This window comes from Carlito syrichta, unplaced genomic scaffold (genome assembly GCF_000164805.1).
Source record: "Carlito syrichta isolate Samal-C Ts95f unplaced genomic scaffold, Tarsius_syrichta-2.0.1 Scaffold316399, whole genome shotgun sequence".
Taxonomy (NCBI): domain Eukaryota; kingdom Metazoa; phylum Chordata; class Mammalia; order Primates; family Tarsiidae; genus Carlito; species Carlito syrichta.
This window is the reverse complement of record NW_007260495.1, coordinates 38,197-56,039: the sequence shown is the minus strand read 5'-3', so window position 1 is coordinate 56,039 and position 17,843 is coordinate 38,197. Positions and strand designations below refer to the sequence as shown.

The window sequence follows — 17,843 nt, the reverse complement described above, 5'->3', positions numbered from 1 at the left end:
CACTCACCTCAGCCTCCCAAAGGCATGGGATTACAGGCTGAGCCACCAAGCCCGGCTTTTACACACTGCTTTTAATCAGATATTATGCATATTCATCTAGGTGCTTCCTAAACATCTCTAGCTTTTGTTCCTTTTTTTACCTGAACCTCAGCATGTCATCTTCTTTTCCCTCTAAACTTGCTTTTTTTTTTTTCTTTACCCCATTGGTGGCATCACCAGGCTCCTAAGTCAAATATGACTTCTCTTTTCCACCCAGCCGTTCCCTAAGTTTTGGTGATTTTCTTACCACCCTTGCTCTAGTGTAGGACCTCAGCTTCTCTTGCCTGCACTTGGTAAACAGGACAGTTTCTTGGACTTCTAATTTTTCTACTTTAACCTCATCTACCACCTGGTTACCAGGAGTGATCTGTTGAAAATACAGATTCTAAAGCCTTTGAATGATTTTCATAATTTACTAAATAAAGTCTGAGCTCCTTAATGTGGTCTGTAAGACCCTCTAAGATCTTGCTCCCTGTGTATAACTGGCCTATGTCTTATCACTTTCTGTCAGAAGTGTGCTGCTTTGGCAACACCATTTGACTGTTTTACTTACAACACCCCTTTCTGCTTGAATTAATTCTCAACCTGAGCCCATTTCTTCTGTTAGTTCAGCCATTCATTATTTTTCCTTGGAACTAATGCACATACTATGAATTAATCTATTTTCCTTCAGATCTGCTTTCCCTCTATTCCATTCATAACATTTCTGCCAAAGTAATCTTACAGAAATTTCAATTTGATCATGTAATCCTCCTTAGAATTCTTTATTGGCTTCCTGATGTCTTAATAATTTGGATCTACCTACCCTGCTTTCCTCTCCTTTCCTACCTTTCATCTCTCCATAAATATTTGAATGCCTCTTATTAGCCAACCTTTTCAACCTCATCACTGGTGTCTTCCCCTAGGAATTAATTAGATGCTTCATCCATATAAAACTGTTTATAATTTCTTGACTTTGTCCTGCTTTTTATGTGACTATGCCTTTGAGCAAGTTGTGTAAACTCTGCCTAAAATGGTTTTTACCACTAACCTACCCTATCTGCCTCAGTCCTTATTTTCTAATTTCTCCTTCAAAGTTCAGTACAACTGTCACCTACTGCTTTCCGTGGGGTTTTAAAGATACTTCCATTTTAAGCATACTCTTTAAATTTAATTGTAATTAATCAATTTTTAATATCTGTTTTCCTCGTTATACCATAATCTTTTAAAGCCATACTTGTTCATTATCTAAGCATGTTATAGTGCTTTTTATGTGTTTGTTGAATGAACCAGTGAATGAATGAAATAGACAACAAAGTTTACCTGCCTAGAGGTCAAACTTCAGGAACATCATCATACTTAAATCAACTTGGCCAAAGAACCTGCTGGTTGGGAACGGTAATCATTGCTAACTTTTAGGACATGCACACTTCATCTGAAGTTCATGTTTCTATTTAAGAGGGTTCTGATCTAGATGGGAGTCTTTTAGCTTTTACTTTTGGACCTAACTCTGCCACTCATTGGCTGTTTGCAGGGAAGTCTCATCAACTCCCAGAACTTATTTCATCATGTGTAGTCGAAGGCACTCTCTGCTCTAGTGCACTGAATACTATAAAACATGTGAAAGGTAGATGATATTATACAGTTCGTCAAATTTAAAATGTACTACTTCTTGTTTCCTTTGTGATGTCCAAAGGACTGCTTACCAACTCTTCCACATGTTTACTTATTTAAAGTCCAATTTTTATGGACTTACATACATGAGTTACTTAAGTTACTTACATAACGTTCAGAGTAAAAACAGTTGTACTTAGTGAGTTCAGAAGGATGGGATGCCCAGTCTGATTGTTATAAACGAGTCAACTTTCTGTGATTAAACATGAAAGGGGCTAATGAAATTATATTTATTCTTTGCCCACCTTGGACTCTAAGTGCTTTCTGGTTAAAAACAAAACAAAACAAAAAAAACTTGATAGTTATAATAACTCTTTTAATGATTGGAAGGAGAGTATAATTTGAAGAATTTGTATTTATGTGTCACATTTCTGGCCATTTTGTATTTTTTGTTGTATTTTACGTAGTTTGAAAGCATTAACAAGTGAAGATACAACTCATCCATAATTTTAGCAGTTAAATAAATATGGTTGGCTTGTTAAACTTATTTTGAAGAGTGTGTATTTATTTATAAAACGGTGTAGCAATAATTTATCTAACCCAAATCATGAAATGCTTTCCTAAAAAAAAAGGTAGCTTGTCATAAACATCACAGAATTTTTTCTGTGTTTTTACCAAAATTGTAGTTTTAGGATGAAACGATAAAAACAAAATAATTATTCTTTTCTACCTTAACGAAACTAGTAGATTTTGGGAATAAAGAGGGAAAGAATTAATACTTGGGTAAATTACCTTGCATAAAACCTCTGAAATTTCCATTAGGTAAAATGTAATTAGAAGTTCAGAAATGGCCTTTTTTGAGACCAGAAGAGAATGACACAGTATTAAAGCATTTTAAGGATGCAAGCTCCCTTAGTTTTCTAACAAACTAAATACAGTATTTATGAGTAGAATCAATACAGTGCGATACTTGGGGTGCAGTGAGCTTTTAAGACCCATTGGTTTACCACAGAATAGCCTCAGAATGGAGTATTGTTTGTTTTCAGCTCATATCATGTGTGGTGTTTTTTTGTTTAAATATTGTCAGAGTGTCACTGTAGAGAGAAAATTATAACCATTTGAGCCTTCTGTTTCTAATGAGAATGTTCTTTTGCTTTGGAAGAAGCATTCCTGTTTGGTTTAAATATTCAGACTAATTTCCCCCCAGAATTAGCTCTTCCCCCTTTCCCTTCCAGCGCCCAAGCATCCTGTTTTCACCAGGCTTGCTGTCTGCCCTGGATGACTAATCGTCATGGCACCTGGTGCATTGAGGCAGGCCTGTGCAGCGGAATCGTCATACCTAGTTATGTCTGCACACCTGATGTTTTATTAACCAGTATTGATTTTTTTACCCTGGGGACTTTTTTCTTCCTGAAAAAAGGCAACCTTGCAGGAGTGAAAGGCGTTGCAGGGGATGAATTTCTAATGAACCCCTTCTTTTCCTTTTTGTGACTCCTCTTTAATATAGCTTTATATTTTAAGTGCCTGAACTGAAATTTCATTTTAAGCAATTCTATTTTGATAAATCTTTTTAAATCTTGACTTTCTATAAGGTTATTTTTTAAAGGTTGTGCTGCTTGACTGAAACGCTTAGTAGTGCCTGTAAATTTGAGCATTTCATTATGGGTTGCAATGAAGCATGCTCGCATGCAATGAAATACAGAAAATTTTGGACTATTTGAGTAATGCTTAAAGAAATGAAAAGGAAGAAAACTCTCATGTCATATTTCAGGTAGTCCTGAGGTTTCTTCTGGTTTATTTAGGATTAGTTCAAAGAATTAGAGACTCAGTGGGAGTTATGAACTAGTTTTATATCATATAGTGAATAGTAGCTCAACAGTTATTTTATGACAGAAAAAAATTCTTTTTTTTGCATCAGAATATAAACATTTGCACTCAATATTATACATTAATTTTTTTTTTTTTTTTTTTTGAGTTGGAGTCTCACTCTGTCACCCAGACTGGAGTGCAGTGGCCGCTCCCGGCCACCGCAGCCTCGACCTGCTGGACTCCGGCGATCCTTCCGCCTCAGCCTTCCGAGTAGCCAGAACTACAGGCATGCGCTACCACGCCCAGCTGATTTTTGGACTTATTGTAGAGATGAGGCGGGTCTCGAACCCGCGGGCTCAGGCAATCCACTCTCCTCAGCCTCCCAAAGGCGCAGGATTACAGGCTGAGCCACTGAGCCCGGCTTATACATTAATTTTTATAGAGGAATCCTAGCTAACCAATAGTATAACCTGAGTTTTTTGTCTTCTCAATATGACATATATTTTCCATTCTAAAAAATATTTTGTTGTTTGTGTGCATATGTGTAACTTAAATAGCAGCACAGATTTACACACTTGCCATAAATTAGTGGAAGTCTCTTAATCGTTCCCGTCTCACTTTGAGTTCAGCTGTAGCTTGGTCGTGCTTTCACAGCTGCATTTTTAGTTTTCCTGCTGCAGTCCATCAGGCATTGTGTACAGCCTGCATACACACCATTAGTTGTCAGTAGATGAGGGTCCTCATGAGTCATTTTGACAGTTAGCTTGCACTATCACAGTAAAGTAGGCCTTATTCTGTTGTTTTCCTGAAGCTGGTAACAAGCCTTCTCCAAGGAATGCGTGTCTCTGAGACATTGCAGATCACTTATGCATTAAGCTTCTTGACTCTGAAAATGGTTTTATTACTATTTATATATTAATAGTACATTAATTAACTGACCACTTTGTTCTTCTTCCAGTTTTTGGCACTGGGCACTCATTATGGCAAGGTTTATTTACTTGATGTCCAGGGGAACATCACTCAGAAGTTTGATGTAGTAAGTATACAGTATAAAATGTACAAACGAAACTTCATGCTAAAATTTTATTTGTGTTTTAGAATGTTAGTTTTAGCAGTTTGTTTTATTAGCATAAGATTGGTCTTTATTAATTATATCAGAATGCTAAGAGTATTAATCTGTACTTCATAATATGTTCTAAAAATTTAAAGGTAAACTTATAAAGGAAGAGGTCATAGACATGTGTATTATATATTTTTACTGGGTATCTTTTATATACAAACTCCATGTAAAAATCTATTTTCATAAATCTATTTAATTGTAAAACTTTAGTTAATTATAGTTATCCATTGACATTAACTTGGAGTTCTTTGAATATGTCTATGTGTGTTCTTTTTGAAGTGTAACAATGTCTAGATGAATTGTTATTAAGAGAAAAAATGCTGCTTTGTTAGTGAATAATTGTGCTAATTTACATACTCTGGGAGTTTGTGGAATCTTTAAATTTTGAACTTCCTCATTTGGTGAATAATGTCAGTTGTTAGCACATGCCCTGTCATTTTATTGAGATAACAAATGTGATTGAAAATTGACTGATCACCTTGCTAGATCACTTTATCTCTTCTAAATGTATAAAGCTAAAATATTATATACAAATGTTTGATGCTTGGACTCTCAGGGGATTATATTGATTGAAAGCAACAAACCAGAATTTTTTTTTTTAATTGTGATTTGGAATCATCGAGGATGAAGGACTTGTTGAATTTGAAGCTTGATTTTGGTGTTTAAGGTGTACTTTAAAAGTATCAAGAACTTCCATGGTTGTATAAATAAGAACATTTTGGGTGAAAAGGGTGATTATTTTCAGGGACAGATATTACTTTTTTGAAGAAAGTGTCAGCACTTGTTGAAAGATCCATCATAAGATATTGTAGTTTATAAAGGAGATTACAGTTTCTGAAGCTGACATATTGTTTATGAAAGGAAAAGGAATGTCTTGTCTTGCTGGAAAGAAATGGAACTATGGAATGATGACAGAATCTTTGGAGCCTTTCAGAAGGGAAAAGAATATGGTCTAATTATTCTGATACATCAGGCAAATTGTTGGTTCTTGTTTTTCTTTAGCTTCTCTTTCAGGCAAGGGATATACTTTTGATCCTGCCTCTTCTACCTCCTGGACATTGGGTAGACATTTTAATGACTGAAGCATTTGGTCTTTCAGTTGCCATCCATTAAAATGTGTAGCTAGTGCCGGTCTAGGAATTTTTTTGTCTGTGGTCTTGTGCGTGCCTCTTCACCTTTAAAAAAACCTTACCTGTATGGTTTCTTAAATTTCCTGCTCTAGTTAAATGAGTCTCTGACACATTTATCTTTTTGATACTGTATGGAAATTGCAGTGCTTGCTGTCTAAGGTTCATGGGCACGTACCATGGTTTCATCACCAAGTCAGTCTTTGTATGTATTCATGTGAGCCTTTGGTTATAGCTTCTCTGATGTCAGTTTTACATCAAGTACATCCTACATCCACCCTCTTTCAAGTAATTTATGGCATCATTCATAAATTTGCCCAAATCTTTCTTCAGTTCTTTTTCAGTCCTGCCTGTATGACATCTTTGAAAATTAAGCTCTCTATACCTTTACACCTTTTTTTTGGCAGGAGAAAAAGATATTTTTGTTTGTTTGCATTACCCAAGAAATTGATAGTCTATTGTTAAAAAGTTTTTCAAGCCGGGCTCGGTGGCTCAGCCTGTAATCCCGCGCTTTGGGAGGCTGAGGCGAGTGGATTACCTGAGCCCGTGGGTTCGAGACCCGCCTGGGCAACTTGGCGAGATCTCATCTCTACAGTAAATCAAAAAATTAACTGGGCGTGGTAGCGCACACCTGTAGTTCCAGCTGCTGAAAGGCTGAGGCAGAAGGATTGCCGGAGCCTAGCAGGTTGAGGCTGCAGTGGCCGGGAGTGGCCACTGCACTCCAGTCTGGGAGACAGAGTGAGACTCCAACTCAAAAAAAAAAAAAAAAAAAAGTTTTTCATAAGGTCACAACTTCTTCATGATCATCATATTAGGTAAATGACTTTCAAGTGACAAGTTTGAAATTATCATTATTTTTTGAAAGAAATCTTAACCTTATGTCTGATGAGATTTCTTTCTTTCTCCCTTTCTTCCGTTCTCCTTCTCTCCCTCTCTTCTTTCCTTTCTTTTGTCAAGGTCTCACTCTGTTACCCAGGCTGGAGGGCAGTGGCACAATCACAGTTCACTGCAGTCTCAACCTTCTGGGCTCAGGTTATCCTCCACCTCAGCCTCCCAAGTAGCTGGGATTACAGGAATGTACCACCATTTCTGACTAATTTTTAAATTTTTATTATTTTTGTAGAGATGAGGACTTGCTATATTGCCTAGGCTAGTCTCAAGTTCTTGAGCTCAAGCAGTCCTCCTCCTCAGCCTTCCAGAGTGCTCAGATTACATGCTTGAGCCACTGTGCCCAGAATGAAAAATTTTTTTCTTTGTTATTTTATTTTCTTGCTTTTGATGATGTGGTTGCTTTTTAAGGCTTTATATTATTCGTCCTAAGAAGGGATTCTTTCAATTCTAAAAACATTGTTTTGACTTGAATTTGCTAATTTTCATTGAATGGAATGGTTACCGTATTGAATCAAGAACTTTTCTTTTTATTAGAAACGCAATAAGGGAGAAGCAAACATTTTTTAAAAATTAATGAACACCCCTGACTTTTGTTTTCACTTTCTGGTGAAAATTATTTAAGCAAATTAAAATTAAATTAAATAATACCTTATATTTACGTAACACTTTTAATTTTTCCATGAAATAGCTTTGAATCTATTTATTGCGCTTATAGTTTTGATTCTGGTAATAAAGTTATGAAGTGGTAGTCCCTAATCCTCACCAGTCAATAGGGTTTTGTTTGGCAGAGTGTGGGAACATCAAGGAATCACTATTTTTAAAAGGTTTCCCAAGTAATTCTGATACTTGAATTGGGATGCAATCACTGCAATAAAAGGTGTCTAAATTTGCTTTAAATATATGTTATATATAAAGAAAAATAAATCATTCTGCATGTTAAAGATATTTCTTTTTCCATTAATGTTTCAGGAGAAATGCCATTTGGCAGAATCTACTAAAGATAAGCATATGTCTCCCTAATGACCTAGCAGCTGCACTCCTAAGTACATATTCAAGAAAAATGTATGCAATGCATGTGTCTACAGAAAACATGTAGAAGATGTTAATAGTAGCTTATTAATAATAACTGCAACTAGAAACAACCCAAATGTTCATTGCCTGGTGACATTATAGCTGTCGTCAAGCTGTAGCATAATACAGTATTCATCTGTTAGTGGTAGAATGGATAAATAAATTGTGGTGCATTCTTAGTAATTAAAAAAAACTATCTATTGATACATTCAGCAGCATAGATGAATTCACAGGCTTAATGTTCAGCCAAAGAAGCCAGACACAATGTATGATAACTTTTATATGATGGTCAAGAAAAGGAAATAAAACTCTCATAATAGAGGTCAAATACTGGTTAAATCTGGGAGGGAGCACATGGGAATCTTCTGTAGTACTGAAAATATTTTGTCTTGATGGTTTTCCAGATTTATAAATATGTAAAAATTCCTAAACTGTATATTATAGATCATTGCACTTTATTCAATATGAGATTTACCTCAGTAACATGCACACACTTGCACAAACACCTATACATGAGTATGTATCCTTGGTTGACCTTGAGCAAAGCTCAAATTATCCTTGTCAAAACAACCCTTTCTACTACTTCTTAATACCACCACATTTTCTAGATTGGTATCTTGTATAGGGATCTTTACGTAAATGAATCATGCCATTGAGGTTATTCCCACAACTGTATATTTTTCTATAATTACATAAAAACTTTGATAAAAAGGATGCTGTGTTATACGACAGGTAGGACCCCAAAACACTGGAATTATTTTTTGGGAGGTGGGCCCCTTGTAGTTCAGGCTTCTCCTACTAGGTAAAAGTGTTCTAGGAATCCATTGACATCAGTGTACCAGCTAGTGTTGTTGTGAGAGGCTGGGTTCGGCTTCAGTGAATTTTGTTTTGAGATTCTTTGAGTGCGTTTGCCCATTTCATGATGGATGATTTGTGAGCACACCTGCCCACACCATGCTCAATGTTCTGCAGTTTTTGATCACAAACAATATGACCCCCGTGCCCCATTCTCCTGATCTTGCCTTGAGCAACTTTTGTTTGTTTGTTTCCCCAGATGAAAAAAGTCCTCAGAGGGAAACATTTTGCCAACGTGGAAGAGGTGAATCAAAAAAAATGACAGAAGCACTAAAAGACATCAAAATTGATGAGTTAAAAAAACTGTTTTGAGATCTGGTGCAGTGACTCACGCCTGTAATTCCAGCACTTGAGAGGCCTAGGCAAGAGGATTGCCTGAGCCCAAGAGTTCGAGAACAGCCTGGGCAACATGGTGAGACCTTGTCTCTAAAATACATCAAGAAAAATTAGCCAGATGTGACGCACACCTGTAGTTCCAGCTACTTGGAAGACTGAGACAGAAGGATCACCTGAGCCCAGCAGGTTGAGGCTGTGGTGACCGTGAGCATGCCACTGCACTCCAGCCTGGGCGACAGAGTGAGGACTGACTCAAAAAGAAACCAAACAAACTCTTTTGAACAGTAGAAAAAGTATCTCAGTAGGTTTATCATATTAAGTGGAGAGTACTTTTAAGGTGACTGAAGTTTAAATATGTAAGAATAAATACACATTTTTTTTTTCTTTTTTTGAGTTGGAGTCTCACTGTGTCGCCCAGACTGGAGTGCAGTGTCATGCTCCCGGCCACCGCAGCCTCGACCTGCTGGGCTCAGGTGATCCTTCCACCTCAGCCTTCCAAATAGCCGGAACTACAGGCGCATGCTACTGCGCCCAGCTAATGTTTGATTTATTGTTGAGACAAGGTCTCACCAAGTTGCCCGGGCGGATCTCGAACCCGCGGGCTCAGGTAATCCACTTGCCTCGGCCTCCCAGAGTGCTGGGATTCAGGCTGAGCCATTGCGCCCAGCCTAATATACAATATTTTATAAATAAAATTCAGGGTTTTTTTTGGCTCCCCCTTACAGCCACCAGTGTTCTTTACTTGATAACAACATCATTTCTTAGGGTGATTTTTATTGTGTATGATTTCAGATTTTAGCATTTTTGATAGAATATTTAGCATATCTGTTATTTTTTTTATTTTTTTTTGAGTTGAAGTCTCACTCTGTCACCCAGACAGGAGTGCAGTGGCCACTCCCGGCCACCGCAGCCTTGCCTGCTAGGCTCTGGCATTCCTTCCACCTCAGCCTTCCAATTAGCCGGAACTACAGGCTTGCACTACCACACCCAGCTAGTTTTTGATTTATTGAACCCGCGGGCTCAGGCAATCCACTCATCTCAGCCTCCCAAAGGCGCGGGATTACAGGCTGAGCCACCGAGCCCGGCTGCATATCTGTTAATTAAAGTGCCTTAGCCAAAAATTATTTTTGAAAAAAATTTCTCAATATGTTAGCTGAAACTTAATTGACGAAGTTCAGTTTTACTTAACTCACAGAGTAGAATAACATATAGCTTCAAAATTCTTAGAAGATCTCAAATTTTAAAACAATTTCTACATTATATTTATGCCCATATAATACCATTAATCATAGTATTGTTATGTGTTGCTTAATGACAAGGATACATTCTGAGAAATATACCGTTACGCAGTTTCATCAATCTGGACACCATAGCATGTACTTACATAAACCTACCTTGCATAGCTGACTATACACCTAGGCTGTAAGGTATAGCCTGTTGCTTGTGGGCTTACAAACCTGTACAGCATGTGACCGTACTGAAATGTTTGTAAGACAATGGGAAGTATTTGCGCATCTAAACATCTAAACATAGAAAAGGTACAATAAAAATAAGGTATTCAAGTTAAAGTATGGTTCATCTGTGTAGGGAACTTGCCATGGATGGAGTTTGTGGGACTTGAGCTGTTCTGGGTGAGTCAGTGGTGAGTGAATGTGAGGGCCTAGGTCCATTACTTAACAAACACTAGCTATTACTTAACAAACACTAGCTATACATAATTTACACTTAGGCTACACTAAATTTATTTTAAAAATTTCTTCACAAATATATTAACCTTGGCATATTATAACTTTTTTACATTATGAACATTTTAATTTTTAACTTTTTGTAATAATAATTTAAAACACAGACACGAGGGACACACTTCATCAACAAGGGTACCTGCATAATGAACATTTGTATACCTATCCCTGAATTGTACCCCACATCTTTAAAATAAAAAAAGGAAATAAACCACAAATTGTTCAGCTGTACAAAAATACATTCTTTCTTTGTGTCCTTATCCTGTAAGTGTTTCTCTATTAAAATTGTATTTTCTTTTTAAACTTTTAAAATAAAAAATGAAGATACAAGCACACACATTAGCCTAGGTCTATTCAGGGTTGGAGCATCGATATTGCTGTCTTCAGCCTCCACGTCTTGTCCTACCGAAAGGTCTTCAAGGGCAGTAACATGCATGAAGGTTGTCATCTCCTATGACAACAATACCTTCTTCTGGAATACCTCCTGAAGGTCCTGCCTGAGGTTGTTTTGTAGTTGACTTTTTTTTTAATGAAGAGGAGAAGTATACTCTAAAATAATGGTACAAATTATGGCATAGTAAAGACACAGTAAAAACCTCTAATACATTCATTTATTGTCATTATCGGTATTATGTATTATATAATACATAATCATATGTGTTAGACTTTCATATAACTGGAAGTCTACTAGGTTTGTTTATACCATCATCATGTAAGCAATTGAGTAATGTGTTGTGCAACTATGTCACTAAGCTATGAGGTCACTAGTTGATAGGAATTTTTCAGCTTCGTTGTATACTTACGGGACCGCTATAGTATCTGGGTCCCTTTTTGACCAAAACGTTGTTATGTGGTACAAGACTCTTTAATGGCCTCCACTTTCTTTAAACATATTAATTTAAAACTTACTAATTAAGAGTACTTACTTTGAAGTAATGACCAAATGATTGTGCCATCTCTCTGTCGAATATTTTGGAGCATTATGCTTAAAATATTTATTCTTTTAAGTGTGCTAATGGGAGACCAAAGAACTGTACTGGTCAAGCATAAATGTCTGCTATTTACCTCTAGGTATTTTTCTGTCTTTGCTAGAAATAGAAAATGATGAGATTTTGCTGTAAGGTGCTATAACGGGACACATAAAATACATATTTATAAAATGGATCATATGTATGTATGATCAAAGGAAAGGGATTAAAAAAACCAAAGTAGGACTGGAGCTTAGTGGATGTTACGATAAACATAAAGTTTATGAAATTAATCTGTTGAGGCAGAGGTGGGTTGAGTTTCTTTTTGAGCTCCAGGTAGCAGAGTCTATTGGTATTTCTATTCCTGTTTTTGACTTGTATTAAACTAGCAGACTCTGTTTCTTCATGCTGATACTTTCTGTGTTCATATGCTAATAAAAACCCAGATCTCTGTCAGTCTAATCATTGTGTCCCTAAGAACATTCCATGGCTCTTCCTTGCTTTCCAGATAAGTCCTAACTCTTTAACTGGCCAAAACCTACCTTTCCAATCTTAGTTTTTTTTTTTCCTTCTTAGTCATTTTTGATCCACTTACCACCTTCTGAATCTTGCCTCAGGCATACTTGTTTCTAAGTTTTTCATCACGTATTTTTCTCTCTAGAATATACTTCTTCCATTAAGTTCATTCCTTCTGTGAAATTCTTCCCCGGGATTGTTGTTCCGAGGTGTTTCCTTCCTCTGAACTCCTGTATTATTACTATTCGTTTGTAATGTGGTCCTTCATAGTGTCAGTTCCAGCTTCCCATTTATATCTAAAATCTTTGAGTGCTGGGGCCATGTCTTCTGCTATACTTCTCCCCTGTTTCTGCCCCTCTCATTTTTCTCTGGGGCCATTTGGTACACAATAAGTGTATATTGGCTGATAATATCATTTTGAATGCACCCATGGAACTGGTGATTTTTCTGTCATTATCTTTCAGGAGGGCCTCTGAAATCCAGATATCTGTTCTCCTGTGTATTATTCAACCTTTAGTTTCTCATTGGATTTGCAATTAGAAATTTCTATGTCAAGATTGAAGCCATAACCCTAACATATTGGTATTTGGAGATGGAACTTTGGGGTTGGGGTAATGACATTTAGAAGAGGCATAGGAATGGTAGCCTGTAATCCTTGCTATTCAGGAGGCTGAGGCAGCAGGATCACTTGAGGCCAGGAATTTGAGACCTGCCTGGACAGCATAGCAAGACCCCCATTTCTAAAAATAAAAATAAGTTACCTTGGCTTGGTTGCTCACACCTGTAGCCCTAGCTACAGGTGGTGGAGGTGGGAGGATTGCTTGAGCACAGGAGTTTGAGGGTGTAGTGAGCTAGGATCATGCCACTGCATTCTAACCTGGGCAATAAAGTGAGACTCCTTCTCTTTAAATTAATTAGCAAAAAAGGCTGCAGTCTGCAAGCCAGGAAGAGAGCCCTCACCATAGCCTGACCATGCTTGTACTCTGATCTAGAGCTTCTAGCCCCCCAAACTGTAAGAACTTAAATGTTTGTTATTTAAGCCACTCAGTCTATGATATTTTATTATCGCAGTTCAAGCTAATATAAGTTCTAAATCTTGTAATCTACTTTTGGAAAGTAACCCTTTTATTCAGCAATACTTAATTTTTTAATATACATTCAGCCCTTTCCTAGTTATTGTGGGAAATTTATAAAGTCATCAAAGTCTAGAAGCTGAGAATTTTAATTAATTAATTATTTTTTATTTGTACGGATCTATAAGGTACACATGTACTCTTGTTACATGGATATATTGTGTAATCATGAGGTCTGGACTTTTAGTGTAACTATCACCTAGATAGTGTACATTTTACTCAGTAGGTAAATTTCTCCTCTGTCAGCCCCTCCCACCTTTCTGAGTTTCCAGTGTTTGTTATTCCACCTTTGTGTCCTTGTGTACATATTATTTAGCTCTCATTTGCAGGTGAAAATGAGGAGACTTTAAAAGGTCATTCCAGGTATAAAAGGTAAGGAAGTCTAAGGGAAGTTGGACTTGAACTGTTCTGGCTATGTGGTCCATGCCCACTTACTCTTCTGCCCTCCTCTCCTGGTACATTCAAGCCCTACCTCATGTAGCTAGATGTTCTTATTAGGTCACTTCCCTAACCTGAACTTAGAAGCATGCTGTTGTGACTGGTTCCTCATCTGAGAATGATCATGGTTTCATTTTTCTCCCTAGACTTTAGACTTGGCCATCTTTTGGACTGTAATCCTAACCTTTTGTTGCTTTCTTTGGCTTAGATAAATTTATGTCTAATATATACCAGCTCCTCTTTTCTCTTTCTTTTGTACTGACATATAAATGTTATTTGGAGGATCACCCATCTTTCATGTTTCAGCAAAAGAAATGCTTATCTTCCTTCTCTCTCTCTGCTAATATAATCCTGAAAATGTAATGTTTCTTTAAGCTTCTTAAATTGCGTTTTTAATTTCCACAAACATATCTTTTATTCTTTACATGGCTTAATCGTCTCCTCCTTTGTGTTCCCTTCACTTCTTGAATATATGGTACATTTGTTGCAATTATTTGCCTCAGTGTCATTTTCCCCATAGAATGTTAACTTCCTAGGGCAGTTCTTTGTGAAATTTATCCCTACATCCTCAGTGCTCAGCATAAAAACTAGTGAATTGATAAAGGTGAAACATTGATCAAGTTGGCTGAACTAATACATAGTTCCAAATCTGAAAAGTTCCATGTATCTAGACTATTTTCCAGATAATCAAGGTTATATACCTTACTTTCCCATGTTGGGATTATTGTGTGTACGCCTTGGGCAACTCTTTGAGAGTAAATACAAATGTCACATATTCATTATTCCCCTGAACAGTCCAACTATTTTGGGCTTGTTAGTAATGTGGCCATTGTGATGTTAAGGTGACTATTTATTGAAATAATCTTTGGAGCAGATCTAAAAATGTAAGCTGTGTATCCTTGAAAAAGGAAACCCTGTTTTAGCCGGGCTCGGTGGCTCAGGCCTGTAATCCTGCACCTTTGGGAGGCTGAGGTGAGTGGATTGCTTGAGCCCACGGGTTCGAGACCTGCCTGGGCAGCAAGACCTCTTCTCTACAATAAATCAAAAAATCAGTCGGGCATGGTAGCGCATGTCTGTAATTCCGGCTACTCGGAAGGCTGAGGCGGAAGGATTGCCAGAGCCCAGCAGGTCGAGGCTGTGGTGGCCGGGAGCAGCCACTGCACTCCAGTCTGGGCGACAGAGTGAGACTCCAACTCAAAAAAAAAAAAAAAAGAAACCCTGTTTTACTATTGGCCGAATAGTACTGGTTTATCTACCTGAAACAAATACCATCTGTGGGATACTATTCTAGATGTGGCATCATTAATTGGGAAACAGGGCATGTATCTTTTGATATGATCAAAGTGGTACATTGTTGGCCTAAATGTGCCAGTGCCTGTAATACTTGTTTAAGACTGATTGACAGGTCTCAGATTCTTATGTGTTTAAAGAACTTGTTTTCTATATTTGAACTCTATATTTTGAGTGATAAGAGATATGTCAAATGAGTTGAGAATTACTTAAATGGAAATCATTCTAACTTCTGATAAATGATGGCAAGGAAAATCATATTTCCAATTTTCTACATTAAAGAATAATCTCAAGTTTGTGGATTAAGTCTTTATAGGTAGCTTGATAACTTTGGTAGCATCTGTGCACCAAAGTGGCTAAGAAAACATAATCAGAGTTAGGGATGCTTCTCTCATAGAATACTGTTATACTTAAAGTGTGTGATATCTGACTCTTTAGTGGTAACTGCATTTGGGCAAATATCTCTTAAATAGCTAAAATTGAAAATATTTCTTCACTGAATGAAATTATCCTGGCACTCCACATATTTCAAAGTTAGAGTTGAGATAATTTAAACTTTTTGAAAAATGATTCTGAACTGAGTAGTAGACTGGGGTTTAGTTGTCTGAAACCTGTAGATTTCATTCTGCAGTAAAGTGTGCCCCAAGTTCTGGTGGTTCTTTCTTTGGGGCTCAGATACTTATTGCAAAGAGCTTTGAAAGACTTATGAGCAAAATGGAGACTTAAAGGAGGAGCCTCCACCTTTGCAAGTGGGAGATTAGGAATTCTAGAAAGTGAAATTTGAGATGAATCTGAAAGAAGAATGTGTGTTTTTCAGGTTGTTAGAGTGGGGCCAGAGTGATGCATTCTTCCTATGAAACAGGGAGTCACCAAAGGGTGAGGAACATTGTTCATAGACTTTTTTTTTTTCTTTTTTGAGTTGGAGTCTCACTCTGTCACCCATGCTGGAGGGCAGTAACATAATCAAGGCTCAACACAGCCTCAACCTCCTTGGTCCAGGGATTCTTCCACTTCACACTCCTGAGTAGCTGGGGCTACTGGTGTCAACCACCACACCAGGCTAATTTTTTAAATTTTTTGGAGGGACAGTGTCTCCCTATGTTGGCCAGCCTGGTCTCAAACTTTTGGGCTCAAGCGATCCTCCCGCCTTGGTTTTCCAAAGTTTTGGGTTTACAGGCATGAGCTACCACACCTGTCCTGATCATAGACTTTTATTTTTTTTATCTTCCAGTAGCTCAAGAATAGGGGAGTAGAGGGGAAAGAATGGATGGCAAGACGCAGTGAGACAGACTTATTTTGTGGGTTCAGCCACAGGACCAGATGGAAAAGAATGGAGTGTTTTCAGGCAGGTGTCTTTGTGGTGACTGCCTTTGGAGTTCAGAGTGTTTAGGGAGCTAAGTGAAACCAGAAGGATTATGGTAAATCACATATCACAGACCAGAAGGCAGGGATTTTATATATAAATAAGATAGGAGTGTCTGTGAATATTGTTTAATGACAAATAATTTATTCCTTGGGCTTGTTTTGTTAATAATAGTAAACATTTTAGTCTTTGGGAACCCTAACAAAGTTTATTTCAAAATAGCAATGTATGCTTCTTTTTTAATGAAGTTGTTTTTCTTTTTGAAATCTTTGTTTTATTAGCCTTCCCTAGAACTTATTTCTTTGGCTATAATTCCCAGCTGTTATTCATGTCATAGGATCTTGATAGATTAGGATAGATGGATACTTAAAGGATATTTCTCATTTATCTATCCAAGACATGCAGTTCCTTCACAACATTCTTGTCATTAGGTTGCTCGGTCCTTATTTTATACTTCTAGTCAGAAGAAATACATTACTTACAGGGGCAGCTATTAAATCTTAACACTTTAGCTATTTTCTTAGTTTATAGTAAGGAAAAAATCATATTAAAACTAAGTAAAATGGAATAATGCATACCACTAAATGTACCTATTAGAATGACTATAATTACAAAGACTAATTATACCAAGTATTGTGAGGATGTGGTGGAACTGGAATTCTTATACCCTGCTGGTAGAAATGTACAATAGTATAACCACTTTGGAAAACAGTTTGGCACATTTTAAAAACATTAATTATATACCTGCCTACACTCCAGCCTTTCCAAACTTAGGAAATGAAAGTATATGCTTCTGCAAAGATGTCTATATTAATGTTTATATCAGTTTTATATATAATAGTCCCAAACTGGAAACTATGGCATTCTACTCATCTATAAAAAGGAATGAACTATAGATCTATGCTCAGCATGGATGCATCTTAGCTCTGTCATGTTAAGTGAAAGAAAGCAGATTCAAAAGGTGACATAACATTTTCATTTATATACAATTCTGGACAATGGAAACAAATCTATAGTGACAAAAAGCAGATCAGTGGTTGCCTGGAGTTTCTTCTCAGAGGAAGACCTGTGAGGCAGTCTAAAAATCTGATTGCCTTTTACTGTAGTGGAAAAAATTATTAGGATGTTTTTGGTTGCTCAGTTTTGGTTGCTCATTTTGGAAATGTGTATGAATCTTACCTAATCATATAGAAGGAGTTTCTTAAATAAAAAGTGGGTCTGTTATTTGCTTGGAGTTGTTCAGGAACCAACTTTCCATTGTCCTGTACACTTAATGAGTGATGCTGAATCCAGAAGTAAAACTGGGATGAATATCTTTGGGAGTTTATAGTACCAAGTGACTGGCTCTTTTTTTTAAATAAATTTATCAGGTGAAATTACTAGGTCAGATGCTGTAAACATTTTTAAGGTTCTACTGTGGATTGCTGCATTTCCCTGCATTTAGGTTATAATAAATTATATTCCCACCAGCACTGTTTGAGAGTATATCAGTATACCTCTTCACTAACATTGGCTATTACTAGTCAAAAATTCATTGCCACTTAGATTTCTA

At 37.0% G+C, this 17,843-nt stretch overlaps 1 protein-coding gene across 1 annotated transcript in view; it reads left to right on the top strand.

The window, feature by feature from the left end:
- The window catches only part of LOC103276889 (vacuolar protein sorting-associated protein 41 homolog), a 74,964-nt gene that overhangs the window by 36,427 nt on the left and 20,694 nt on the right, over nt 1-17,843 (top strand). The window contains exon 4 of the mRNA XM_021707138.1: nt 4,400-4,477. Within this exon, the coding sequence (XP_021562813.1) occupies nt 4,400-4,477 (78 nt within the window). The remainder of the gene's footprint in view (nt 1-4,399; nt 4,478-17,843) is intronic.